General features: G+C 40.1%; 1 protein-coding gene across 2 annotated transcripts; it reads right to left on the minus strand.

The window, feature by feature from the left end:
* Nucleotides 1-14,548: 14,548 nt before the first annotated feature.
* LOC127935441 (uncharacterized) lies at nt 14,549-22,348 on the minus strand. 2 transcript variants are annotated; one of them, XM_052533311.1, is made up of 6 exons: nt 22,276-22,348; nt 22,055-22,141; nt 16,146-16,428; nt 15,918-16,063; nt 15,510-15,834; nt 14,549-14,971 (listed from the first exon to the last, which is right to left on the minus strand). In XM_052533311.1, exons 2-6 carry the CDS (start codon nt 22,137-22,139, stop codon nt 14,818-14,820), a joined length of 993 nt encoding a protein of 330 aa, XP_052389271.1. In that variant the 5' UTR covers nt 22,140-22,141; nt 22,276-22,348; the 3' UTR covers nt 14,549-14,817. The 2 variants fall into 2 exon arrangements, with proteins under 2 accessions (XP_052389271.1, XP_052389270.1); XM_052533310.1 differs by having other exon boundaries at nt 22,232-22,340.
* Nucleotides 22,349-27,837: the final 5,489 nt, after the last annotated feature.

Raw genomic sequence — 27,837 nt, forward strand, 5'->3', positions numbered from 1 at the left:
CAACCAGAGACCTAGAGAGATATTTTCTCATTTGTGTTCATTGGAAGATAAAGCTGTATATCATCTGCATAAAAATGGTATGAGATCTGATACTTCCAAAAGATCTTGCCTAAAGGAAGAAAATAGAGGGAGAACAAAACAGGGCCTAAAATGAAACCCTGTGCTACTTCACAAGTACATGCAGCATTGACAGAGGTAAAATTCACACTATAGCTACAGAAAAAGATCTCCCTTTAAGACAGGATGAAAACCAGTTTAAGATCATTCCTCTAATACCAGCATAATCCTCCAATCAGCTCAATAAGCTGATCAGTATCGAAAGCCAGGCTTAGATCCAAAAACCAAAACTCCACATTTCCCACAGTCAACAGCTAGTAACAGACCATTTAACACTTTCAAAAGAGCAGATTCTGTACTATACTGAGCTCTGAACCTGGCCTGAAACTTGTCTTATATGTCACTATTCTTTAAAAAGGAGGAGAGTTTAAGAAGGAAAGGAAGTTTTGACATAAGCTGGTAAAACCTTAGCTGAAACCTTTGGAACAAGGGTAGGCTATTTAAGTACAGGCTGTATCACATCATGTTTGAAACAAAATGGAACATAAGAATACTATTCATTTTAAACTTAAAATATGGACCAATGGCATCTAATACTTCCACTGTTAAAGATGTGGGAATAGGATACAGGGAACACGATGCAGGTTTCAAATGACTAATAATGTCCATTAGACAAGAAATAGACAAAGGCTCAAAACTAGATAATGTAACAAGACTGCAATGATCAACAAAAGAGACATTCCCAGAATCCACAATATTAAAGCGAAAATTTTGAATCTTATTAATAAAAACCTCTTAAAAATCATTACAAATGAAAGGAGATGGCCCAGGAAATGAAGTCGTAATAGGGTTTAAAACCCTGTTAATAGTGCTAAAACTATTTTCAGTATCTATCTGCAGCATTGCATGAGATAAGATTAGAAAATGACCTAGCATTCTTAACAAATTGCTGATAAGTAACTAAACAATCCCTCAAAATTTCATAAGAAACTTGCAGTTTGTCCCTTTTCCATTTTCTCTCAGCTTACATTTCCGTCTTAAAACTCTTTAAAAAAAGGGTATTTCAGTTTCAGTGGAGCAATAGAATCCAAAATATGTGCACAAGTATAATTAAAACATGAAGCTAATTCTTCACAATCCCTATCAAAAGAAAATGATCGTGTTGTTCCTGAAATAAGTGAATTAAACATAACATAAATTTCATAAGTCAAACTAGGAAATTGCATCCTGCATATAACTAAACAGCCTTGCACATTCTCATCCCCTTCATTTGGAAGAATCTGGCAAAGCCTTGGCAAACTCCGTATTACCACTCAAACTTAAAACTAAGCAAAATACCTTACCATACTTTATTATAAAGTAAGGTTTTTACCTGTCATTGCAGTTTTCACATTAACTTTAACATATACAGTATAAGTTTGTTTGGCTCAAAAGTAATGGCATACAATAGTCTATATATAACTATTTGTAAAAAAAAAAATCTGGAGACCCAAGAAATAGCTATGAATTTGGGGAATGAATGCACTCAAAAAACAGCAGCAATTTAATAAATTAATAAAAATAAAAATGCTTCTGGCTCTTGTGTCAATCAATCATGTGTTTAATCCTGCCAACCACATACCAGCATCAAATGTCTATAGAAGTTCCTGACAGGGGATCCATGTGATAGTATGTGCAATTTCAGGATAGTACATCAACTATAATGCCTCAGCTGTACTTTTCCCATTACAATCAGTGAATAGGTTTAATCCCAAATCACAATTGTGGTGTCATTATGATGAATTACCCCCCAAATTGAATAAGTTTGACCTGACAGGCAGCGAAAGGGCTTGCGTAGGATTTGGGCAACAATCAGAGGCTGATGCTTGTTTTTTAATAAAAGAAATGACAGTCAATTGTGTTAGAGTTTCCAAAGGGCTTTCAATTAATCAGGCTTTTGATATAATAATGAAGGGATGCGCCTGTATACACAAAGGGAACACTTGAGTGAAAACTTTAGAGGAGAATGTGAAGTGGATCAAATCATGACTCACTCTCATGCCAATATCTGTCCACAAGCAGTTAACAGAGATCTCAAGAGCAAAACACAAGGTTAACAAACTCATTGACTGTAAACAATATAGGTATTCAAGGCAATGCATTGTATTTGTAATGCATTGAGTTATTGCATTACTCTGCATGTATTCTGCTTCATTCAGCTCTTCTGCTTAGATTTGCACTTTTTATCTGCACTGTCGGTTTTCCTCTTGTTAATTATCATCCATATTTTGAACATTTTGAATTTCTTAAGCTACAGTATTGGATCTGTGATTCAGGGCAGGAAATCCCCTGTTGAGTTGGGCCATGTGAGAAAGTTCAGCCTATATTTAAAGTGCACTGGATTCAGTCTCACTGGAGATGAATCCTTCCATTTATAAGTATCGATTATTAGTGAGACTCTTAATCGATAAATAACTCTTGCTCACCTGTTTCACCACTTGAGACTTTATCTGGCGCATAAATGACTCAATAATGCTGAGACTCTTATTAAGAGCAGTTCATAAACTTCTCTACACAAGGTAAAGAATGCATAAAAAGGCATAAAATAGCTGAAAGATTTTTTTAATTGAATTGCTTCTACAATTTCTGCAGTGATCAATCGATCAAAGTCTCGTATCTTCATTAGATATATATAGTTTAAAAACACCCTGAAAAACACATTCTCTATGATGTATTGATTTTATTGAAGGAAATCCCCATCACTGGTGTGAATGTCAACCTGGTAATGGCTTCGTTCCAGGGGCGCTCTTAGGGGAGAGTGAATCAGATACGCAAGGATGATACAACAGGCATATGCTGAATAATGAATGAATCTTGGCTCCTTGAGACATCTGATATTCCTTTAAAAAAGGGGGGTTGGTAGGAAACATCATGGACATTTCAAGCCAAATGTATTCTGAATTCAACAAAAAAAAAAAGAGAAATGATTGCAGAATAAAACAATGTTGTATGATTATTTTAGATAAAAAAATAAGCGTTTTTCTAAAACATTGCAGCAATGATGGGTGGGAAATCTAAAGTGAGTTCAATACAGATGAAATGAGGATGTTTTCTGTATAAATGGACATTGTAATGAGTTTCATTGTATTTCAGTCTTCAGTGAATTAATGGAATAAATGACGACAGTCAATTAATATCTAAAAGCCTTGCAAGAGTTTGTGGGAAATTGCAACTAAAATTTTTCATGCCAACTTGAAATATCTCGGTGAAGTTTAATGTACATTACTCTGAGTATTTTGCAATTAAACTGTCCTCCAAAAATATTTATCAGATGATGTCATTCCCACTTTGTCCAAGGGCCCAATGGCTCTGATAAACATGTTTTTAGACTCTATAGACCCTATAGGGAATTACTGCTATATACTCACATCTTCCTCTTCATCCACTTGATCTCATAATATAAAACCTCCTGCTTTCCCACCTCTTGTCTCTCTCATTCCATAGTTCATAATCTTCTTCTGTAAAAGGCTTCAATTATTAATGGCAACCTAGCAAAACAAATGTCAATGTCAAAACCGATTATACATTGTTGACACAAGTGATAGGCCCTTATTCAGGATAATTGGCCCCTTGGTGTTTGAATAGTAAGCTTTATCAAGGCCAGTGCTTAATAGATTACGAATGACAGTCATTATCACACACAGCTTTCCTGTGCATAGGGAAGTGTATTAATTGATTGTTCGAGATGACTGAAAACATTGCTCCTGTAACTAATGTATGACAGTTATCTATGATAAATAATTCAATGCTTGACTTGATGTAGCCCTATTTGTTAAATACAAAAGATCATATATAAAATAATTTATAAAACTATTATACATGCTGTATATGAATATCTGTATATGATAATAAATGTAGAAAATGCATATATGACATGTTTATGTATAGATAAATGAGCAGTAATAATACTGACATCGCTGAAAATATGGATAACTTACAGCTCATAATGTAAATCAGATGTTGATTCAGATCAGTGAAGGATTCATCAGAGTGATTCAGACTGGTAACTTGTCTTAATTTAAAGAACAGGCTTGTTCATTTGGGAATCAGACTGTTTTTGATTCACTAAAAAGAACCAGTTCATAAGAGCCATTTGTTTATAAATTAGATTACACGTCATGCTTAATATTTATGATTCACTAAACATGATCACTGTTAAGCGTTGTGTTTTCATGATTTGCATGATTTGCACTACTCTGGTAGCGTTGTACAGGTACGTTTGTTTACTTGTGCAGTCTGTGAAAACAAAAGATGTTTGCTTCTTGCAATTAGTCTTTAATTTTTTTTAACAAGCAAGAAAGAGAATGTGAATTCACAATATTTGCATAATTTGCTTCTTTTCTTTTGCCAAGATGCTGAAGATTCAGTATTACGGTAAAGGAGTTGACGATCACTGTTGAATAATCTTAAATTACCAATGTAAATTAATCCTTTATTCATATCTAAATGACTATGAGGTTTGTTGCAAGAGTTTGCAGACAGTATGATGTTCCAAATGTTTCACATATTTTACAGAAACTGTTTGTAAGTTTTATTAGTCAGAATTTGGGAATCTGCCAGCTGCTGTCACACCAAAGCATAAATCACTCAGCAACAAACTTATAATTATAAACCGAGTGTAAAGAGCTCTACACCCATGAACCATCTTCAAAGTCACCATCTGTGTGCATGCGCACCTTAACTCAAAAAAAAAAAAAAAAAAAAGCAATCAAGGGAATGTGTAATCAACCAGGATGACTTTGAAGACAAATTTGAGACATTTTTCAGACACCCTTACTGAAACCAGTAAGTTACATACTGTCTGATAATGGAACTCAAAGCCTGCTCTGGAATGATGGAAACATGTCATATTCTGTTCTGCCAAGAACAAGTAAATACAAATATAATCTCTTCCTGTTGTTGGTATGAGTCACATTCAAAATCTAATTTTCAAATCCCCCAAGACACATGTCTGTTCATTAAAACTTTCTATGATATTTCTGAATAAGTGTCGAGCAACAAAACAAAAACAAAAGCACAAAGAGACAGAGAAACTTTTGTAGATAATTTTTATGGTTCAGGTAAATACTGCACAGCATAATGTGCATCAGGATACTGTAACAAATATCTAATCAGCTTAAAGAAAAAAGAATGCTACATTATGTACACAGCACTTCACATTAGCAAATGCAAATTACATGGGAATTTAATTTTTTTAATTTTTCTAAACGTGTAGAAACTATTTTCACAGAAATTGCAAATATATTTCATAAATAATCAAAACAAAATAATTGGCAGGTAACAGACATAAACATTAAATTTTGAAGTAGAATGACTGACTAATAATCTTTATCTACAGCTAAAAAAATTTTTTCAGTGCATAATATAGTTGAATCCCTCTGTTTTCAGATTGCTCTCTGTCTCTAATTGCACAAGATACTTTCCTCAGCAGCATATTGACTTGTATCTGCTTGTTTGGATCCTCTAATGGTGCTCTCATCAAGATGAAAGTGTGTGGTTAGGACAGAAGTTGATTGGGAAGTGTGTTATCCCTTGGGGAATTGTGTTTATTTAGTGGCTAATTATGTAATCAGGCACATGAAGTGTTCCTGATGTTTCTGTATTGCTTTTATTAGGGCAACAACAACAACAACAACAACAATAATAATAATAATAATAATAATAAAGTAATGTGTTTAGGATTCCTGATGGGATCTTTATCCAAATTTCCAAATTTTACTTTATTCAAATTTAAAATCCAAACATTTTAAAGTAATAGTATTATATACAAAATTACTGGATTAAACTGAATACACTGAAATTCCTACATGATAGTCATATTTAATATTGTGTGTTATCCAAACTTTACCTTTATTATATTCATAGTAATGTTTTGCTACTAGACACTGGAATCAGAGTGGGAGGGAAATTATTTTTCATGTTCCAATAGTAATGAAAGTATCAAACTTTGTCTTCTAAAATTAATTAATACATTTTTGGTGTTCTGTTGAAGAAGAAGAATCCCATTAGGAGCCTTCAGGATTAGATCTAGATTATGAAATAAATCCCAAAACGAGCCGTGTACACATTCTTTTAGGATTTCTGGACAGGATGCATACAGTATATTTAAACAAATCTAGCTCTGTCAGTCAAACATTTAACCGATATTCAGGTAGGACATAACCAATAAGGTTATGCTTGTTTCCCGGCCTTATACAAGTTCAGATTTGATCAAGATTTTTACTCTGAATTCCTTTCAGTTGCAGATTCAGGTTCAGTCACCTGTGAATGAAGGGTTCAACTTATCGATGTCACAACTGGAGTGTAATTGAAAGAGGCTAAAACGAGGCAGATATTCTTGGCTGTTGACTAAAATGTAAATGAGATAAAGCTCTGGACACAGCAGGGACTTATAGTGAAGTGCATAAACAAGTCAAACAACCTTTTCCCAAGACACCAGTTGGTTTGAAGCTTTGTAAAGTGAATTGTGAGTGTGTGCAAGTGACTTACATATGCATACATCTATACACTCTGCTGTGCTTATACAAGTGTGTAAGTGCATGTGAGGCTGTCAGCCAGTGTCTGCCCATATTAAAGTGCATGAGTGTTTGTATGTGTGTGTGTTTTTGTGTACTTATGAATATTTCATCCCTGGCATGTCTTGCAGTAGCAGCAGATGGCTTGTCTCTTGCCATCTTAATGTGCACCTGTACCCTCACCACACGTATTTAATTAAGCCATGCCTGGAGCATCTGAAATTCCCTTAATCTTTCCATCTCCCAGCATTTTCAGTGGAATGTCCTCTTTTCCATCACCACCATCTCCTGTCCGCCCTTTCTATATCAACAAATTAGATTAATGATCTGAAAAACAAATATAGAAATGGACTATTCAATAAGCAGTGCCGAACTGCATATTAAGTTATCAGATTCAGAGTGCGTGTAGATTCTGATTTGTCTCGGTGGCTGAACCGCCAGAGCTTTTGTCATAGAACAGTATCGATCGTGGGTTCAAGATGTTGTTGTCACACTGGCATAAAGACTCTATCAGGTAAAGTCAACAAGTGAAATAGTTGTTAGTCATTAATCACCTGTAATACACAGAGGGTGGATTGACTGGATAATCATTAAGCACACAGGAAACAGGAAGAAATGCATTGAACACGTCATGCATGAAGACATGGTGACATTTCATAGTATTAGTAACAGATGTTAGAGCACCTCGTTGTTTTGTTTATAAGATTAAAGTTACTTGTAAAAAATTTAAACAAATGTTTCATTATACAGCAGTGAACAGCTATTTGTGTTTATCACTGAGACATATGTGACTGGAGGAGCTAGTTGTCACACTGGTTGTTCCAGGGAATATTTCTCAGTTTATATTTTCAGTTTTTTTTTTAAACTTACGAAACTTTTGAAACTTTTAAAAACTACTCATTGCTCATTAAATAAAATGATAAGTTGTGTAATACTGCTGGTTGCCCAGCATGTCAAGTGAGCTAAATGCATTTTGTTCATATGTTCATATGCTTTTTTTATTTTTAGGTTCCTTTAATTTTCATAAAAAATGATCATAAATTTGTTCATAGACAGTCATTCTCAAATATGTGTAAGTTAGTATATTTTGTCTTTTAAATAGCTGTATAATGATCACATTAGTTTATTGTTAAGTCAGAATGGGCCGTAGTTCATGTTTGTTTACGCATCAACGCAGTCAAGGAGTCGTCAGATTTACATAAAAATTAATCCACTTCTCCTGTAAAATAGAAAAATGAATGTCTGGTCACCTGTGAGAATAATATGGTAAAATGTATAGTTTACACAAATTATATTTGACATGAATAAAACACATTGTTAGACGGCTTGGAACTTTGAACCTCCTGGTTATCTTTCTTTTCTGCTCAAGATGAGGACGTTTTGATTATTGTTAACATTCTTAGTAGATAATGCTTTTAAGTCAAATATTAAAATAATATAGATTTCAGGATGAAAAGCCTGAACAGAAACAGTAGTTGTGTCACATGTCCTCACATGTATCTAAATGTAAAAATACAATTAATGTAAAAAATATTATAAAATAATAATAATAATTATGTCCAGACCTCTTCTTGGAAGAAGAGGCTGTGCCTTGGAACTGTAATTGAATACTCCTGACTTCAAAAAGAAATAATTTATTTGTATGGTTTTGTAACATCTTTGTCACATATTTTCTAATGTGTCATGGTAGATAGGACTCTTATTATAGAATTTGTTTACAGAAAAAATGTTTTGAACATGGTAATGGATTGACTTGACTCAAATTGAAAGACTTGATTCAGACTCTAACTTAAAGACTCATGAACATCTCTGCCGCAGTGTTGGGCAAGCTACTTGGAAAATGTAGTGTGCTAAGCTACCAGTTACTCTACAGTAAATGAAGCTTCACTACACTGAAGCTACCCCCCTGGGAAATGTAGCAAGCTAAGCTACATCAACAGTAGCTTGCTACATCTAAGCTACTTTTAAAATTAAATTTTTATGATGAACACGTTTTATTACAAGTCAATGCTATCTCAGTGCTTAAAACTGTCAGTCAAACAGATAGGCAGGTGTAATTGTTTAGTTTAATAGTTTTTTGTGTTCCTTATCAATTTGGCAACAAAAACAATCAAAATACATGTAATTAACAATGTGCGCACAAGTAAGTGTGTATGCACCTGTTGCATCGGCATGCTTAATATACTGTAGGACTTTGCAGAACAAAATGCAAGACCTCCAAACAGTACAAAAAAAAAATGGCCAGGCTGGCCCTTATGAAACAAAAATATATTGCAGTATATTGGAAAATATCCAATATGAAATGCCATCATTTCATCAAATAATTTTTTGCGTGACTGGCCAAGGAGTGGTACCATCCAGAGCAGAAGGTGGCGGTAATGCATCATAAAGATGGTTGGTTGCTATCCACCGTAAACACGAACAAGATGAAGTGGCGCTGTCGCGTCACTATTGATCCAGGATCAGCGGTCTTAACAGTTGTATTTCCCGATCTGAGTTTGAGCTTCAGAAAAGCTTGCGAAAATGTAGCTTGTGTGGAAGCTACCGCGCTACTTGGTAAAAAAAAGAGCTTCGTACTGAAAAGCTATTTGATTCAGAAAGTAGCGAAGCTACGACCAAGCTACTGAGAAATGTAGTTAAACTAATAGCTTCGCTGCTTGTAGCGACGCTACTGCCCAACACTGCTCTGCCGTGTATTCCTGTGGATCATTGAATTAAAAGCTTGTTTCATGCATTCCTGGTTTCCTCGTTCCTTGCCCCTTGACTTTAGGCAAAGTGTGACACTTACATAGTTAAAACACTTTTACAATTATGATATATGCCTACAACAAGTACTGCGTGAGTTTCTCTCTGGCCAGTTTGAATTTACTGTAGTAGTATGATGATTACAAGTTATGTGTTACTTTATTTTTCTTCTTTACGAAATCATCTACAATAACACACTTAGCTCTTGGCTCATCTATAGATAGATAGATACATGATGGAAGGGTTGATGGAAAGAAAGAGGGCTAGATGATGGATGGATGTCTGAAATATTTAGTGTTTCTCTGTAGTAGTTTTGTCCGAAATTTCGAAAGGTGGCATAGGTCACATCCTGTCATTCATCTTTGCTCAAAGATTTGACTTTTTACCATATAATCAAAGAGATCGGAGATATCGCTGCCACACAAAGAGGAGAGAAAGAAAGAGACCGTGACACATAAAAGTTTAATAAAAGACATGTTTAGACCCTCCTTTTTACTATTCCACTTGTGTAACTTCATCTCAGGGCAGCTATAGAAATGAGCCCACAAGAGCAAAGACTTCACATGGGTAATGCCTTGAAAAGTTGAAGAGTGAACTTTGAAACATTAATAATGGTTATTTCTTTGGTGAATATCGGAATATAAGTGTGCAGTAGGAGGCTGACTGACAGTTTTCTCAACAAATTCTTGATGTCAGTGTAGAAAAAGACTAATTACTACGGGCTTTTGAGACATCAGCTCTCACATTCATACTGTGGCCCTCTCAGCACTCTTTCTTACCATTTAAACATCACTTAACAAGAGCAGACAAGAGGAAATGGAAGAGAGCTTGGTAAGAGCCATGTGAGTGTGTGGCTCTGCGTTTGGTCCATTAGCATGTCTATTAACACTCAGTCACCATTAATATTCTATATGTCATTAGGTCACCTCAAACTGCCCAAAATTCCAAATTAGAATAAAAAAACACACCCATTTCTTAAGTATATCCAATTCTTGAAAAGTGTCCTCCTTTATCAAAACACTGCAGTCTTCGAGTTATCTGGCCCCAAACAACAAGTGCCGATTTCTCAACTCTTGAGAAATGAACCCTTTTTTATCTTCTCATGGTAATTTATTCATCATTCTCATGTCTGGCGTGTCATAGGGAGAGAGTTGGTTTTGCCATGTGTCCCTCAGGCTTTAATTAGGGTTTTCATTCAGAACTTCTGTAGAAGCCTGAGGGAGGCCAGTATTTGCATTTCAAATATTACAGGCATCACCCCTTGACATACAGCTCCATTGTTACCTAATTAGGACAGAATGATTATAAGACATGTGGATGTCGCACCTTTAAGGAATTATGTTTGTAATTCTCTTAGATATTCTTGTGATTGCTGCTATTCAATTGCTGTTTTTCAATTTATTGATTGCTATTATAGTCAATGAATTTAAGACAGAAAATGTGTTTGTCATTGCTGAAGTCGTAGCATATTGCTGCAGTATTTCAAAGGACTCTTGACAGAGTTTGATGTAAATCAGCGGTGATTTCTGTGAAGAGACAGGAGAGAAAACAGCAAATTCTGTCCACATTGTAAATCTAAGAAAATATTCTTGTGAGGATTTGACACTGAGGAGTACTAGAGAGACATATGGTTGTTTAAGCTTATGCATTTTTAATGTCACTCTATGTAAATATTTGATGTTTTATCCCTGGATTTGTCCAAGACATTCTTTGAAAATGATGTACAGCAAATGCCTAATCAATATTAGTTGGAATATTTGGTTGAAATGGGAGAAAGTTATTCTTTTTTTTTTAAAGAAAGTTAGTTGAAAGAAAAAAAGACTCTTTTAATTAACATGTTCACATTTAGATGTTGTAATGACATGTCCCAATAGCAGAGCATGTGGCCACAGTGGGATCTTGCCATTAAATAGCCATTTAAAATGCCATTAAATGAAAGAAATTAAAGAACATATAATGTTAGTACAGAAAAAAAGAAATAATTGGAAAATAGTTATGAAACTTAAAACTATTCTGAAAACAGCAAAAATATCAAACATACCTAAAATATCAAAGTGTAATTGGTAAATTGTATAGAACTGCATACCTCAGTACCTGCGACAATTCTTACAGCTCTCCTCTGCCAGCAGTTAATTTTGAAGCTCCATACACAAACATTTGAAGGATTTGACATACACAATTGTTAAACAACCGAAAAGAGCCCCAGTGCCCGTGCACCTGCTCTGCGTGGTTTCTGTGACTGGTGGGAGTTTGGAACTCGGTGATCTTTACAGGAATTGTTTTCAACCCCAAGGCTGTTTTTTCAGTTTATATTACTGCCGTGGGGTTCAACACCACAGTAAACACTTGCTGGGACACATTTGCAAAGCAGATTGCTCCGTATCGATCTTGTCGTTGAATTGAATTGGAGCTTTTCCAAGGAACTGAGGTTCTCCGTTCTCTTATTCTCATTCCAGACTTTCCCTCACACTTAATCAAGTTTTTCTCTGCTTGGCTACTTGTTGGACAAATCCATGTGAACATGGAAAAATCCATTTTGTTAGATTCATGCCAACATAGCAGGGCTTTACAAGAATTTAATGACTGCAATTAATTTTTATAGTGTCTCAACTATAAATAAAAATTAAAACCATAACAACTGTACATTGTATTTTTAGCAACATTTTTACAAACAGATATATATATATATATATGTTCTGCTTCCAAGATTATCTATCAAAAGTGATTCTCACTTCATCAAAACCTCTTGTCTCTGTCTGCCACCTAGATAACCTTGGTGATATTTCAATGTGTAATCACAACAAAAATATTCAATACACACAGAATAAATGTAATAAGAATAAGAATGTGAGCGCTGGCCCAATTGGCAAGTAACAACTTATTAACTGGCGTGAAACTCACTCACTGTACTGTCAAAATCTAAAATTAATACATTTGATAATCAGAAAAGCATGTTTAAAATCTGCCTTATCCACATTATGGGAAATATTTGCTTGGTTGCCTTCTGTGTATTCTTCATATGTTGGACCCTTATTTCCTCTACTCTACATTTGCGTGTGTGTGTGTGTGTGAAATTTTTTTTTTGTTGTCAAAATTATAACAAAATCTAATCTGAAAACAGCATATTCATACATGTTAAATATCCATGGCATAAGTGGCCACTGTGAGTGCATTGTGCATTAAATTATTACTGTTGTTACATTTATAAAGCAATCAGGTATATAGTGCTTATCACATTATAGTCACATTAGTCAAGCATGGATCAGCTGACACGGTCATTATTTAAAAAAAACTTAATGTATAACATATATCATAAATGTTGCTTAATTTCTGTTCAAGGTTGCATGGATGGAAGATTTGTACTTTTCTAACTGCTAAACGGCTGCAATTTTGCTGTCAAGTAAGGATTATGCAGACAGCTCTCCAACAACTTGTTAAGTCAGATGCAATTTATAGACTGTGGTCCTCTAAACATTATGCACACATGAGCTGGTTTCAGATCCAGTGTGGAAGGCACAACAGGAGTCTCATCCACCCTGAGCGCTGACCTGATCAGGCAGAGTGCAAATTGACCCAGTCAGATAATGCCATGAAGAAGAGAGACTCAATTACTCTTTCAGTATTTTGCCGAATTACACATGTGGAGCTCCTGCCTAATCAATATGCTTCCTGACTTTGCTACTTGAATGATTTATTTTTTTTACACTGAGGGTCAGAAAGCCCTGCTAGTTTCTTTGATTGTATTTGTGTGTCATTTCATTTATCCAAAGGTTTGGCTGGTTAGTATGCTCCTGTTGACCTCTGATGGTAGGTTGTCATTAGAATAACATTTTTGTGAATTTTAGACTTTCAGATTTGACTGCAATTGCTAATGTACTTGTAAACAGTGACAAAATAACTTTTAGCAAATGTACATATTTTAAAGTTAATGGGTTACTCCACCCAAAATTTTTTTGTCATAAATCACTGAACCCCATGTTATTCCAAACCTGTAAAAGCTTCGTTCGTCTTTGGAACACAATTCAAGATATTTTGGATGAAATTTTGGTAGGCTTGAGACTGTCCCATAGACTGCCAAAAAAATAACAGTGTCCAGGTCCAGGAAAGTATGAAAAGCATCAATGGTTCAACCACGACATTATGAAGCAACAACCATACTTTTTGTACAAGAAGAAAAAAATAACAACTTTATTCAACAATTCCTCTCCTCTGCATCTCTCCACAAGTCATCATAGCACCATTTCATCTTGTGGGAAAACAGCAAAGACCTGCACTGCATAGATGTTGTTCTTTCAGATTCTGCATTTAACGATAATGTGATTGGATACGCTGCATATTTTCTTTTAAAACAATTGGAAACATCAGGAAGTTTTTATATTTCCTTCTAAAGCCATTTTCTTATCACAATGCTTTATCACATCTAATTATTCCTTTTTTACATATTTCAACCTTTGTTACCTTGACAAGAGTGTAACGTCTATTCCATCTGTCAATGTGAGTCTGAAAATGTGTATTTAATATTAGCATATTGTTATATAGTATACAATTTTCATGTTCTTAACTGGCACAAATGAAAATTTGTCATCTTTGACAATGCATTGGAATGCTAAAACTGCAACAATAATTGTCAAAACTGTAGAGCTGTGCTTTTCGGAGATGTCCTTTTTGTCAAGTGATTTTAAAATAATCAGATTCAGATTTTATCCTGTTCCACAACAGTCTTTGGTCCATAAAACTGTATATTGATAGATAGCTTGCAAAAAAATCTATCCAAGTGCTTTGAAGAATTAAGCACAGATGGTCTCCCAGAAGGACAACCTCGTTTCAAAGCATACAGCTGCTCCAAATTCAATTATTTTGATGAAAAGTTGTCACTCTCAATTCACTGCGGAAAAGAAACAGGCTGATTCCTGTTTACAGAATAACAATGAATGACCACAAACGTCAGTAAGGTTATGAACACATATCTTGGAAAGTTATCGAATCAATATTGATCTCACAAGAAATGGACATTTTTAATTTAGGGATGTCTGTCATGTAGCTTTTGGTTTGGGATTAACAGAAACAGTTTACCTGGGTTTAACTCTCAGTTCAGGGGGACAGAATCAAGCAACAATCTTTGCATTGTATTATTGCAATTGCATACTGTAGTATCCTTCAAGTGAAGTTAAAGCAATAGTGACATCAAGTGGTTGGTACTAACAATTTTTTTATTCAGATAAGCTAATATAAACATCATAACATTCATATTAGCTTACATATTTCACTGGGAGTAAAGTAAGACATTATTTTCATGTTAAGTTTAAGACAATGGTTTTGTTTCCCATGAAAATATCTGTAACAGGTATAGGTAACAAACAGGGTGCAGGCAGGAATTATAAAAATATGATCAGATCATAATTTATTAAGCATATACGAATTAGGTGGGTTATTTGCCTGCTGAAGAAAGGCAAAATCAATATTATTCTGTTGGAATCCCGAACACCTCCACTTCACACAAGCTCAGAGTCCTGTTTTCCCCTGGAAGAGCCAAAGTCACATAACGGCCTTGAAATGCACCATGACACCTGAACGTCCCCGTCCCTCCCGCAGGGATGAAGGAAACTTTAACACACCTGAATAAGAATGAGATTGTATAAATAAAATTATGCCTTAAGAATTATACGTCGTCTATTTATGCAACACATTCTGTCTTCAGAATTCGGTTGTTCAAAAGACAACCTAATGACCTCAAAAGCAAATTTCTTATTCAAACAACATATTAAGATTTGATGTTTTTATACACTGACTGTATCACAAAAAAATAAATAAGATAAAATACCCAGATTCCCATGATATCGTTCCTATGTACTGTTGTTGCTGTAGTTATGATGTGGATTCCACTACTTTTTAAGTTTAGAACGATTTCTAGTTAGAACGAATAACTTCAGCTTTAGTTTAGTCTCAGGAGCCATTAAATAGACTAAAACAGGTGCTGTGTCTAAAATGAAAGTAACTCAACATTACGTTTTACAATATCAAATACTTTAATACTTGTACTAAAGCAATATCACATGGTGTTTGTCTGAGGACACAGCACACTTGCTCATGTAATATTGCTTAAATAATACACAGGCTTTACTAAGTCTTTATGCAAATAATAGCACTCCTTACACAGGGTTTGCACGGCCCTCAGACTCTAGTGAATCTCCAATGTGAATCACCACTCCGTTCAGTTGCTCAGAACAGCAGTCACCGCGGTTGGTGAGAGCCACTGATGCAATTGTATACGTCTTCATAAGATCCACTCTCCACCAGGGATTACTTTCAGTGTCTGTTTGAGTGCAAGAGCCTTTCAATAGGTCATATTGGCGATTCCCATCAATGGCATTTTGTGCAAGACTCAGGCATGCCGTAGAACCTCGATTCACGCTGGACTGGGTGGCTCGTCCATTTGGTGCCACGTTGATCTGTTCGGACTCTATTAATGCTACCATGTCTGAGATGTTATGAAGCATAAAAAGTTATAAGCAGTGCTGTAAAACTCACTCTCACAAACATCATATTTGTGAATTTTTTTACCTTCAGAGACTGCGTACACCTCTACTTCACACAATGTCAGAATGCGGTCTGCTCCTGGAAGGCGAACATTAACATACTGTCCCTCCATGGGGCTGAACTTGAATTTTTGTGTTTTCCCAGGCAGCATGGAGTACACACTTGCAACCCTAAAGAAAAATACAAATTACTGATTTCACATTCTGGGTTTATTTTCAGTATGATTTAAGACAGCTTAACATAGTCTCTTACACCTGATTTTGGTTGCCATCATCGACAAGGCTGTTCCCAACACGAATCTCGGCTCCACTGATCCTATCAGCACAACAGTCGCCCTGGTTGGTGATGGAAACCATGACAATTTGGTACGGCTTTTGCAGGGTTACTCTCCACCAGGGATTACTTTTTGCAGTTATGTTAGTGCATGTATCATTTGATAAACTTGCTGCTCGGTTTCCATCAACAGCTTTGAAAGCTGTGTTTCCATTCAACAAGTCAACGGACTGATGGGTCACACCTTTTAAAGCAACATTTCCTATAAATGTCAGCACAACAGAGAATATTAATGGAAAATAAATGGCTTACAAATATGAAAAAATACAAGAAACTTTCTATATAGATTCAGCTGCAGGAAATGTATGTAAACCGTCTCCGTTACATATGTAACCCTCGTTCCCTGAAGGAAGGAACAGACAGTGACTGACGAAATTGGGATCTCGCTAGAGAGACGAATCGCCTTCGAGTGTTAACAAAACAAGCCAATGAATTTTGGTGTGCGAGATTTGCATCGCGCACCCCGCCCCGCAGCGTGGGTATAAAAGGAGATTGCGTGCAGTCGCACATTCAGTTTTTCGCTGAGGAGCTGAGACATTGTTGCAAGTAGCTCAAATGATAGAGCACTCGCTTAGCTTGCGAGAGGTATCGGGATTGTTGCCCGCATTCTCCAAGTTGGCTTGGTTCTTTTGTTCTCATTTGTAAGTCACTTTGGATAAAAGCGTCTGCTAAATGATTAAATATAAAAATAATAAATTGTGCCCCGGCCGTACAGCATAAAAGTGCATAAAGTGGTACAGCAAGCATGAAAACGCCACTATTGCTTACCCCCTGCAGAGCCCTGCGAAAGCCGGCAAATCACCCCACACCAGTTGGGGCAGAAGATAGGACAGGGCCTAGGCAGAGGAACCCGCACTGCTGTTCCGTACATTGAGAATTGGATAAAACTGGGAAAGCGTACCCAAGTAGGGGAACGCTACAGAGCTACATCTTGCTACATATGGAAGTCCCTGTGGAAGACTCAGGCCACCTGGGCTGAGATCACTACACAGCAGAGACGATGAGAGATCTCTGCCAAGGAAAGACACGGGCTCACCGTGAGGGAAGCCGTACCATGGAGGAATACACATGTGGGATCACCCATCACCTTGTACCCTCTTGGCAAAGTGCCTTTCCCTTCTGCTGTCCTCAGTTGCAGACAAAGAGCTGGTTTGAGGTCTTGAAGCTTCTGCGTGTGGTCCAAGTAAATGCATAAAGTCGACCGAAAATGCCTGCAGGTCCCTCTTGACTGAAGCCAACGCAGTGAGGTGCGCTGTCTTCAGTGACAGAAACTTAAGCTATACTGACTACAGAGGCTCGAAGGCCTCCTGCTTCAAGGCTACATCACACCCAGCTCTCATGCAGCTGCTTTAACGCCTTGGCCTGGTATACCTGCAGGAGGGCCATGGTGTGCAGGGCAGTGGTGGCCTGTCCAGCAGCTCCGTAAGCCCTGGCCATCCGTGCGGACGAGAATTTACGGCCCTGGACGGGAGGCGTGTATTACCCCGCCAGGCAGCAGCACTCTGCGGGCAAAGCTACATCACAATAGCACGCTCAACTGGGGGGGGATCTCCACATACCCCTTAGCCGCTCCGCCATCGAGGGAAGGGAGGACGGAGGAGGCACTAGATCTGTTTCCGGCAGAAAAAGGTGCCCTCAAGGACCTAGTGACCTCCTCATGCACTTCCGGGAAGAATGTAACCGGAGGTGGCTTGCGACGATCGGTGTGCAGCACCCCCAAGAACCAATCATCGAGCCTTGAATGTTCGGGAGATGGACACACCTTCTATGGCAACCCGACACTCTTAGGGGCCCGGGCAAGCATAGCAGTCAGCTCTGGATCTGACTCGGGCAACACCACTCTCCCAGAAAGAGGCAATGCAGCTCAATCCTCATCAACAGAGCCGATGCAGTGATCGACATCAGGTCATGCTGGTGGGCCAGATGAAGTGCTGGGTCCCGCCCTGTCTGAGGCACCAGCGTCCGCATCGCAGTACACCAGCGGGCACGATATGCTGGAGGAGTGAGGGGCCTGTGGAGACTCACTCGGCAGGGAAGCCCTCACTGTTGTAGCATATCAGACCCAAACCAGACAAATTAAAGTGTCAATCAGGACTGTTGTTGAAACATGAGCCGAATTCCTCAGAAAGGCTTACAAGTTAATGTCTTAAACTGCCGATCTTGTTACTGTGCTAATTGATGGTGTTTTCACTATACTTTGGATATTAATATCCAGTGCTGATTTGATGTTAAACGGCTCGTTCAGTGAATCGCAGGACGTCGAAGTGATCAGCCGTGAAACAGTGATTCTGTTCAAATTCCCTTTAAAACCTTAAATTATTCCCTATGAGCTAAATTGACCTGTTTCCCTTACACTGTAATCCTCAAATCACCCTGGCTATGAGCCGAAGTAGCACTCCTCTTGAAGGAGGAACTAGAATGGGGCATGGGGAGGGGGACTCCTCCTCATTTGATATAGAGGAGCCTTGTACGCATCATCGCTACCACAAGGAGAACATGACTCATCCACGAACGCTGCCACAGCGTGCTCGAGGACCAGGCACGAGATGCAGCTATCGTGACCATCAGATGGAGCTAGGAAGCGATCACATCCAGAAATGCATGAGTGGAAAGACATCTTTAAAAAGATGCCCCGTCACTCATGGAGCTGTTTTAGAATTTGCTCTTTTAATTTTGAAAAAACACTGAAGTGTTGAAGCGCCCAGGAGGAGTTGCAGCGTGACTGCAGCATGGGAAGCTGCAGTACAGTGAGAAAAAGCAGCAGCACTGGCAATTCCGTTGATGCACTGTAATGCCAACACTCGTCAAAAGGCTGTCTCAACAACACTCTGCTCAGGAAGCTGAGGGCTCAGCTCCAAAGCAAAAAAAGCTGAATGTGGGACTGCACGCGATCAGCTTTTATGCCCGCGCTGCGGGGCGGTTGTGCGCGTTGCAAATCTTGCACACCAATATTCATTGGCTTGTTTTGTTAACACTCGAAGGCGATTCATCTCTCCAGCGAGATCCCAATTTTGACGTTGAACGTGACCGACTGAAAGGGAACTTTTGGTTTAGTACGGCTTTCTATATAATTTTGTCATAAAATAAATACATTTGTCTTCAGCGAAGTCACAAAAGAGCAGGGTACAATATCAAAATTTCCTGATATGATTCTGATTCATTTGGAAATATTTTCTTGCACATCCAAGAAAATGTATGTTTGTAAAATACACAGGACAGTGTTCTTTGTTTGTAACTGTTCATTAAAATAGCCTGCCTCCTTAAAGGTATCAGTATGTTTTAGATCACTAAAAATTAAAGGCTCATAAGTGACATCATAAAAGACATTGTTCATAGTTTGGGGTGGTTGCCCAGAATATTTTTGATTGACTAAAGAACTTTCTCACAAGATTCATATGTTTGTGAATAAGACTAAATCGGCTGCCCTGTTGGTTTTTAAATCAGTAAAAATCATTGGTAATTTGTTCATAAATTGGACTACACTGAGCCTGTAACCACACTTTGCTGACCCAGTAACCACACTTTGCTGACTGTGCACTTGACCACTTGTCTACTTGTGACTTTTATTTCCCCTTATCTGGCCCAAGTGTTCAAGTAAACAAAGCTAATGTATCAAAGTAAAGTAAACTTTTTACAGAGCTTTATTTACATTTTGATTTTAACTGCTATAAACTTTAAAACAAACTTCTGAATGTATGTTAGTAGTCCCTATGTAACAGAAATAGAATTAATAATTGTTGCAATGTTTTATGTCATATTACCAAATTACATGTAATTATATCTAATTAAATAAACCTTGCACTGGGCACCTGAGTCCTGAACATGAATGAAGGCAAATGTTTAGCTTTATATACCACATGAAGTGCTATTAGCGGTAGTGTGGTTTTAGTGTACATTAAGACAACTGAGCCTTGGCATTTCTCAGACCTGAGGCCCATTTCACAAAGGAGGTTAAGTGAAAACTCTGAGTATGTTAACCCTTAAATGAGGGAAACTGTAGGTTTTCTGTTTCAGAATGGGAGGTTTGTCAAACCTGAGAAAGCAGGGTAAGTCAAGCCCGTTTCTGAAAGAGAGGTAACTTATACCCCGAGTCAGTTACCGTAGTAAATTACTCTATGAACCTAACCTGGTCAGGAGCAGGTTTTCTTCAATGAACCCAGAGTTTCTTTCGGTCTCCTCCCCCTTTTTAAACACTTCATTGATGCATGCTGGAATAATGCATGAATAATTGTAATAAATATAATCATTTACAATCTGTTATTATTGCATCCTGTTAATGTATACTGAGTTGCAAATGTATAACTAGCATCTAATTATTATTGACACTTAGCCTGTTGCAAAGAACTGCTACTTTTACATGGTAAATAGAATATTTCATGATTTTCACTGTACATTTTTGATAATGGCTTTATATAGTTGTGGTGCACGCGCTTAACTCAGAGTCAGTCAGTTTAGAGTTGATTAAACCAACTCATTTCAGCTGTTCTGTAACTGAAAACTCAGAGTTTCCCATCTCAGGGTACGTCAACTCAGAGTTCAAGTTTAAACTCAGAGTTTGTTGAACTTCCTTGGTGAAACGGGCCCCTGGTCTTATCTTTGTTTGTTTTTAAAAATATGTTTCATGTTTTTTAATGGTTGGAGTTTTTTCTTTTCCTTTTTGCTTTCCATGTCAATACAGACTGTATATCACATTCAGAGCTCAGTGAAAATATGATTTTGCTAGGGTACTTTAGATTCAGCAGCAACAAAGACAACAACAACAACAAAAAACACAAAGTAAACTATTTGTTTGCCAGAATGATCACTTATTTGCATCTCTGTCTGATATTGTAACTTTTTGCCCAACTGAAAAGCTGACTTAGATGACATCATGTTGTTTTACATGCAGTTATAGGCTTTATTCTCTGTTAATCCTAACCTTAACCTTGAGACACAAATGATGTTAACTCGTGCATTATTCATTGTAGGAACTTTAACCCTGGTTTCACAGGCAAGGCTTTTTTAAAGCATAAAACATAGTCCCAGACTAAGATACACGTCTGAGCTGTATTAACTGAAAGAAACATACACCGACATATCTTAAAATCTGTCAGTGCCATTGATTTGTCTCAAGATGCACACCAGTATTGTTTTTAAAGGCACATTTATAAAAGATGCCTAAATGTCCTAATTGAACTATGGCCTAATCCAGTGAGACCAGGCCAGATCTTTAATCACTTGAGGCAACTTGTATGTTAAATAAACATCAACATCGCAAGCCTTAGTCACCGATACAATATAGTGTATAACATTTTTGCACTTATGATTTTGAATTTAGTAATCATTTAAAATACAGTGACTATATGTCCTCTTTTTCCAGTACATGTTCTTACCAGGAATTCTAAAATGCCTAAATTGTTTTGGGTTTTGAGTTTTGGCTCTTTTTGAGTTTTGAGAATTGAGTTTTGGCTCTTTTTTGCTATTGACTCTATACAGTCTTCATACATAATATATATATATATATATATATATATATATATATATATATATATATATATATATATATATATATATATATGTATATATTTGCATTGCTTTGACTGTTCTCTGTAGATCCATCCTTCCCGCATGCCATAATTGGTTGATTAAGTACATTGTCTGTGTGCTATTGATCAAACATATTTTCAGTCATTACTTTTATAAAGTATGAAAACACCTGGAAAACAAAGCCAAAGCCTTGATAATTTAGATAATTTATCATTCACAGGCAGGACATGCCCAGGGAAAAGAGGATGTATGATCAAATTTAATAGATGAATGTCAAAATGAAACAATTAAACATTTTTTACCTGAGATCTGATAGGCCATACAAGGTCCCACAGAGATTATTAGCATCCCAGCCACAGTGATCATCCGAACCTGAAACTCTGCCATACCTAGGAAACAAAGATAGAAAACACAATACTTTCAGATTATTCTTGTTATTATGCCTGCAATAAATACTTTAAGATGACCAACCAAACTACCATTAATATATTTTCTATGAAATTTCAGAACAAGTCTGCGGTACCCCCTGAGATTTGTGTCCTCTCTACTGTTATAGTTGTTGCAGATATGATCTGTTTCTTTGTAAGATGTGGCAGAGATCAAGAAGTTTTGACACACCAAGGGTGTGTCTACTAGATATAGATCACAAGTTACCATTATTATGCAAATCATTTGGGTGTGTGTGTGTGTGTTTTTTTTTTTTTATATATATATATTAGAATGCCTAATCCAGATTTTTTCAGAATCATTATAAATAAATCAAGACAAATGAAATTAATTGCATAAGAATTGGGAGGTTTGGAGCTTATACACAACCTTTTCAGAGCTGAAACCATTGATTTAGGATGGCATGCATTTCATCAAGATAAAAAAGTTGCGTATTACCAGTTAACTGAAGATATCTTGCAAGCAATTTTTTTCACCCTTGCCATCTCATGTTTCCTCTTTTGTTCATGAACAGTACCCCACTGTGGTCACCTTCTATACAATTGCATTTATGTATCTATTAAGATCACATATTTATTTTGCAAATATACTCACACTATGTTCCTCTTTCAGTCATATGTACAGGATTGTGTGAAATATGTAACAAAAAAAAATCTATTTAGCCAAAATATAATGAACTCCCTTTCATTTTATCTTGATTGTTTTTTATAAACTGAGGCATGGCTGTATTTAATCTGGGATATAACTACATTTTTACCTACAAGTCAATACATAAAAGTATTAGACTGCATACTCAAGAGCAGAGGACATTTTAACACGCGCTGATCTAAACACAGCAAACTCTTCCGTGTCTAAGTTACAGTAGTTACTCTTACATTATGTAGAACTCTGTCATTAAAAAATAAATTATAATAAAAATAAAAACTTCAAAACTCCATTGTTCTATTTCCTAGACTTATATTTATTAAAGTTGATGTGTAATGCATAGACAAATGCATTACATAATTTCATAATTTCTAATTTTCTTCTTTCTAAATGCTAATTTGCCCTAGACACTTACAAACTGTGAAATAAACTAGAAATATTAAATTGATATACTGAGAATATATAACTGCCTCTGTATTTAAATAATACGAGAAACGTCTCGGTTACGTACGTAACCCTCGTTCCCTGATGGAGGGAACGGAGACGTTATGTCGACCGACAAATGGGGTCTCACTTGGGAGGCCAATCATCTCTGATTTTAAGAGAAAACGCCAATGAAATTGGCAAGTGGATTAACACACCTGAGCCACTCCCCGTGCCAGCGGGTATAAATAGGGCGACAGGTGCATCCACTCATTAGGTTTTACGCTGAGGAGCCGAGAACGTGTCCCGGCAACAGCGAATGGTTCAAGGTTGTGGCATGGGGACATAACGTCTCCGTTCCCTCCATCAGGGAACGAGGGTTACGTACGTAACCGAGACGTTCCCTATCTGTCGGTCACTACGAGTTATGTCGACCGACAAATGGGGTCCTATGGAAAACGCCATAACCTGAACCTCGTCACAACCCTGAGGCGCTGCAATTGTTGACAAGCCTTGGCGTACCACAAAAGCTACGCTTAAGGTCGTAACCTTCCCAAAGCCCCAGCGCAAATTCACTGACCTTGGTACCGAAGGGGCCAAAGGGTGAGTACATCGCTGCTGGAGAAGGCCATGCTGCTGTTCCGCCCACATAAAGTAAATGGAAGGGATTTCAACCTTCAGTGAAAGATTGCTTCAAATCTTCCCTATTTGTTCTTTCAGCTGGCAAGACAATGGGGAAGCGAGCCTTTAGGAAAGGTCGCTACGGAGACCACATCCTACCCGTAGGGAGGTGACGTGTGGATATACCGATATGGACTGACCCAGGGGGCAGTACTACATATGGAAAGGGTCTCTGAGGCAGGTCCTACCTTGGAGTAGGGATGGAACGACTGCCAGAAGAGACTGACAGAGCGATCTGTCAAGGGAAGACACGGGTTTGCCAAGAGGGAAACCTTACCGTGGAAGAATACACATATGGGATTACCCGTAGGGAACCCAGCCATATGGACACCTAGCCCAGTACAGGGGCTGACCGGCTCCGGGCATGCTAACGCCAGTACTGGGCCTGGCGACAGACTGCTCCGCCAAGTCTGACGCAGAGGGTGCTGGAGGATGCTCGACCAGGGTACGCCAACCGGGGAACTCTACTGGGAGAAGAAGGCGCTCACATCCCCGTGTTAGGGGGAATGGCGCAGCAAGCGAGACACCCAGCCAGCCCTTCCCGCCAATTACCTGTTACCCAACACACGGGAGGAAACTGGCTCTACACGGAGGTTGTAAAACCTCGCAAAGGTGTTAGGTGTCGCCCAGCCCGTAGCTCGACAAATGTCTGCCAGAGAGGCGCCGTGCGCCAACGCATAGGAGGAGGCCACACTCCGTGTGGAGTGGGCCCTCACCCCCAGGGGGCACGGCTCGCCTTGGGAATGGTAAGCCAAGGCGATGGCGTCCACTATCCAGTGGGCCAACCTCTGCTTAGAGACAGCCTTCCCCTTCTGCTGACCTCCAAAGCAGACCAGGAGCTGCTCAGAGCTTCTGAAGCTCTGGGTGCAGTCCACGTATATGCGAAGCGCTCTTACGGGACACAGCAACGACAAGGCTGGATCTGCCTCCTCCAGGGGCAGCGCTTGCAGGTTCACCACCTGGTCTCGGAAGGGAGTGGTGGGAACCTTGGGCACGTATCCAGGCCGGGGTCTCAGGACAACGTGAGAGTAGGCCGGCCCGAACACAAGGCACTCTTCACTTACCGAAAATGCTTGGAGGTCCCCGACCCTCTTGATGGAAGTGAGCGCGATCAGGAGCGCTGTCTTGAGAGACAGGAACTTCAGCTCAACCGAATCCAGCGGCTCAAAGGGACCCCTCTGAAGTCCCGCCAGGGCAATAGAGAGGTCCCAGGAGGGAATCAGGGGTGTCCTAGGAGGATGTAACCTTCTGGCACCCCTCAGGAACCTAACGATCAGGTCATGCCTCCCCAGGGACCGGCCGTCCACTGCATCGTGATGGGCTGCAATCACCTTCAGGGTGGAGGGTGACAGCCCACGCTCCAGCCTACCTTGCAGGAAAGAAAGCACGACTCTGACCGGGCATCTCCGGGGGTCTTCCCGGTGAGAAGAACACCAATTCGTGAACAGACTCCACTTCAGAGCATAGGCCTGCCTCGTAGAAGGGGCTCTAGCCTGAGTGATAGTGTCTACCACCGCTGGGGGCAGATCACTAGGTCTGCCGCGTCCCGTCTAGAAGCCACACATGGAGGTTCCAGAGATCTGGGCGCGGGTGCCAAATGGTGCCAAGCCCCTGAGAGAGAAGTTCTCTCCTCAGGGGGATGCGCCAGGGAGGGGCTGTCACGAGGAGCATGAGTTCTGAAAACCAGGTCCGGGTGGGCCAGTAAGGCGCAACCAACAGGACCTGTTCCTCGTCCTCCCTGACCTTGCACAGTGTCTGTGCGAGCAGGCTCACTGGGGGAAACGCATACTTGCGTAAAGCCCGAGGCCAGCTGTGTGCCAGTGCATCTGTGCCCAGGGGGGCCTGGGACAGGGAATAGTACAGCTGGCAGTGGGAGGACTCGTGGGAAGCAAACAGGTCTACCTGGGCTTCCCCGAATCGACTCCAGATCAGCTGGACTGTCTGGGGATGGAGTCGCCATTCCCCGGGGAAAGTGGGCTGTCGTGAGAGCACGTCGGCTGCACGATTGAGCTCCCCCGGGATGTGGACAGCACGCAGTGACTTGAGCCACGTCTGACTCCAGAGGAGGAGATGACGGGCGAGTTGAGACATGCGACGTGATCGTAAACCACCTTGACAGTTGATGTACGAAACAGCCGCAGTGTTGTCCGTGCGGACCAACACGTGCTTGTCCAGCACTAGCGGACGAAACCGTCGCAAAGCTAGATGCACTGCCAGCAACTCCAGGCAGTTGATGTGCCACAGCAGTCGAGGTCCTGTCCAGGACCCTGAAGCTGCCTGCCCGTTGCATGTGGCGCCCCAGCCCGAGTTGGAGGCATCTGTTGTGACAACAACGTGCCGGGACACTTGTTCTAAGGGCACGCCGGCCCGTAGAAAGCAAGGTCCGACCAAGGACTGAATAGGCGGCGACACATCAGTGTGATGGTGACACGATGTGTACCGCAGCGCCATGCCCATCTCGGGACTCGGGAGTGTAACTAGTGCTGAAGTGGTCTCATATGAAGCAACCCGAGCGGCGTGACTGCGGCTGCGGATGCCATATGCCCCAGGAGCCTCTGAAAGTGTTTCAGCGGTACCACTGTCCTGCCTCTGAAGGAACTCAGGCAGTTCAGCACTGAGTGGGCACGCTCGCTGGTGAGATGTGCCATCATACTCACCGAGTCTAACTCCATACCGAGATAAGAGATTCTCTGCACAGGGGAGAGCTTGCTCTTCTCCCGGTTGACCTGAAGCCCCAACTGACTGAGGTGCCGAAGCACGAAGTCCCTGTGATCGCACAACTCTTCTCGGGACCGGGCCATAATGAGCCAGTCGTCGAGATAGTTGAGGATCCTGATGCCCACTTCCCAAAGTGGGGCAAGGGCGCCCTCCGCGACCTTCGTGAAGACACGGGGGGACAGGGAGAGCCCGAAGGGGAGGACCTTGTACTGCCATGCCTGACCCTCGAAAGCAAAGCGCAGGAACGGTCTGTGACAAGGGAGGATAGAGACATGAAAGTACGCGTCTTTCAGGTCGATCGCTGCAAACCAGTCCTGGGGCTGGACGCATTTGATAATGCGTTTCTGCGTCAACATCCTGAACGGGAGCTTGTGTAGGGCCCGATTCAAGACTCGCAGAACCAGGATAGGTCAAAGGCCACCGCTTTTCTTGGGCACGATGAAGTAAGGGCTGTAAAGCCCCGTCCTCATCTCGGCTGGAGGGACCGGCTCGATTGCATCCTTCGCCAGGAGGACAGCAATCTCCTCGCGCAAGACAGGGGCGTCCTGGACTGCCACCGAAGTCTCGAGCATGCCATTGAACTTGGGGGGTCGCCGGGCGAACTGAATCGCATAGCCGAGTCGAACCGTCCGGATGAGCCAGCGTGACGGGTTGGGCAGCGCAAGCCACGCTCCAGATACCGTACAAGTGGCACCAAAGGGACAGTCGACATACCCGCAGTGGTGCAGCGATGGGGAGTCGTGCCGGAAGGCCCAGAAGGCACTGCGTCCTGGGTCATCGCAACCACACTCCCCGTGTTCCCGGAGGAACTGGCCAGAGACGCGTGGAGAGGCGTTGCGTCTCCGAACCGCGACCTCTTGGCCACTGGCGAAAGGGGGCGTCGTGGGTGAGAATGAGGAAGCTGTGCGTCGCTCATTGTCAGCCCACGAGCCTTGCAACTCGGAGGAAGGAGAAATTGCTCTTTCAATGAAAATGTGGGTGCCACTGGCCGTTCGACCAGCGGCGGAACAGAACCAGAAGATTCTCCACCCGGCCCTCCTCCGGGGGAGGGAGTGGCGCTCTCTCCGCCATCTCCTGAAGAGCAGTTCTCCGCATCTCCGAGTTGCCCGTGTCAGGGCCGCTTAGTCGACTTCCTCGAGGACTTGCAGCCGGGAGTGACACGGGGGGCGCC

The sequence above is a fragment of the Carassius gibelio genome, chromosome A19 (genome assembly GCF_023724105.1).
Source record: "Carassius gibelio isolate Cgi1373 ecotype wild population from Czech Republic chromosome A19, carGib1.2-hapl.c, whole genome shotgun sequence".
Lineage (NCBI taxonomy): Eukaryota > Metazoa > Chordata > Actinopteri > Cypriniformes > Cyprinidae > Carassius > Carassius gibelio.

Coding starts and splice junctions, on each gene's coding strand:
- LOC127935441 (XM_052533311.1), bottom strand. CDS start 22,139: ATGGCAGAGTTTCAGGTTCGGATGATCACTGTGGCTGGGATGCTAATA. Junction 15,835..15,917: donor GGTGTACGCAGTCTCTGAAG/GTAAAAAAATTC, acceptor ATAACATCTCAG/ACATGGTAGCATTAATAGAG. Junction 14,972..15,509: donor GAGGGCCGTGCAAACCCTGT/GTAAGGAGTGCT, acceptor ATTCTTATTCAG/GTGTGTTAAAGTTTCCTTCA.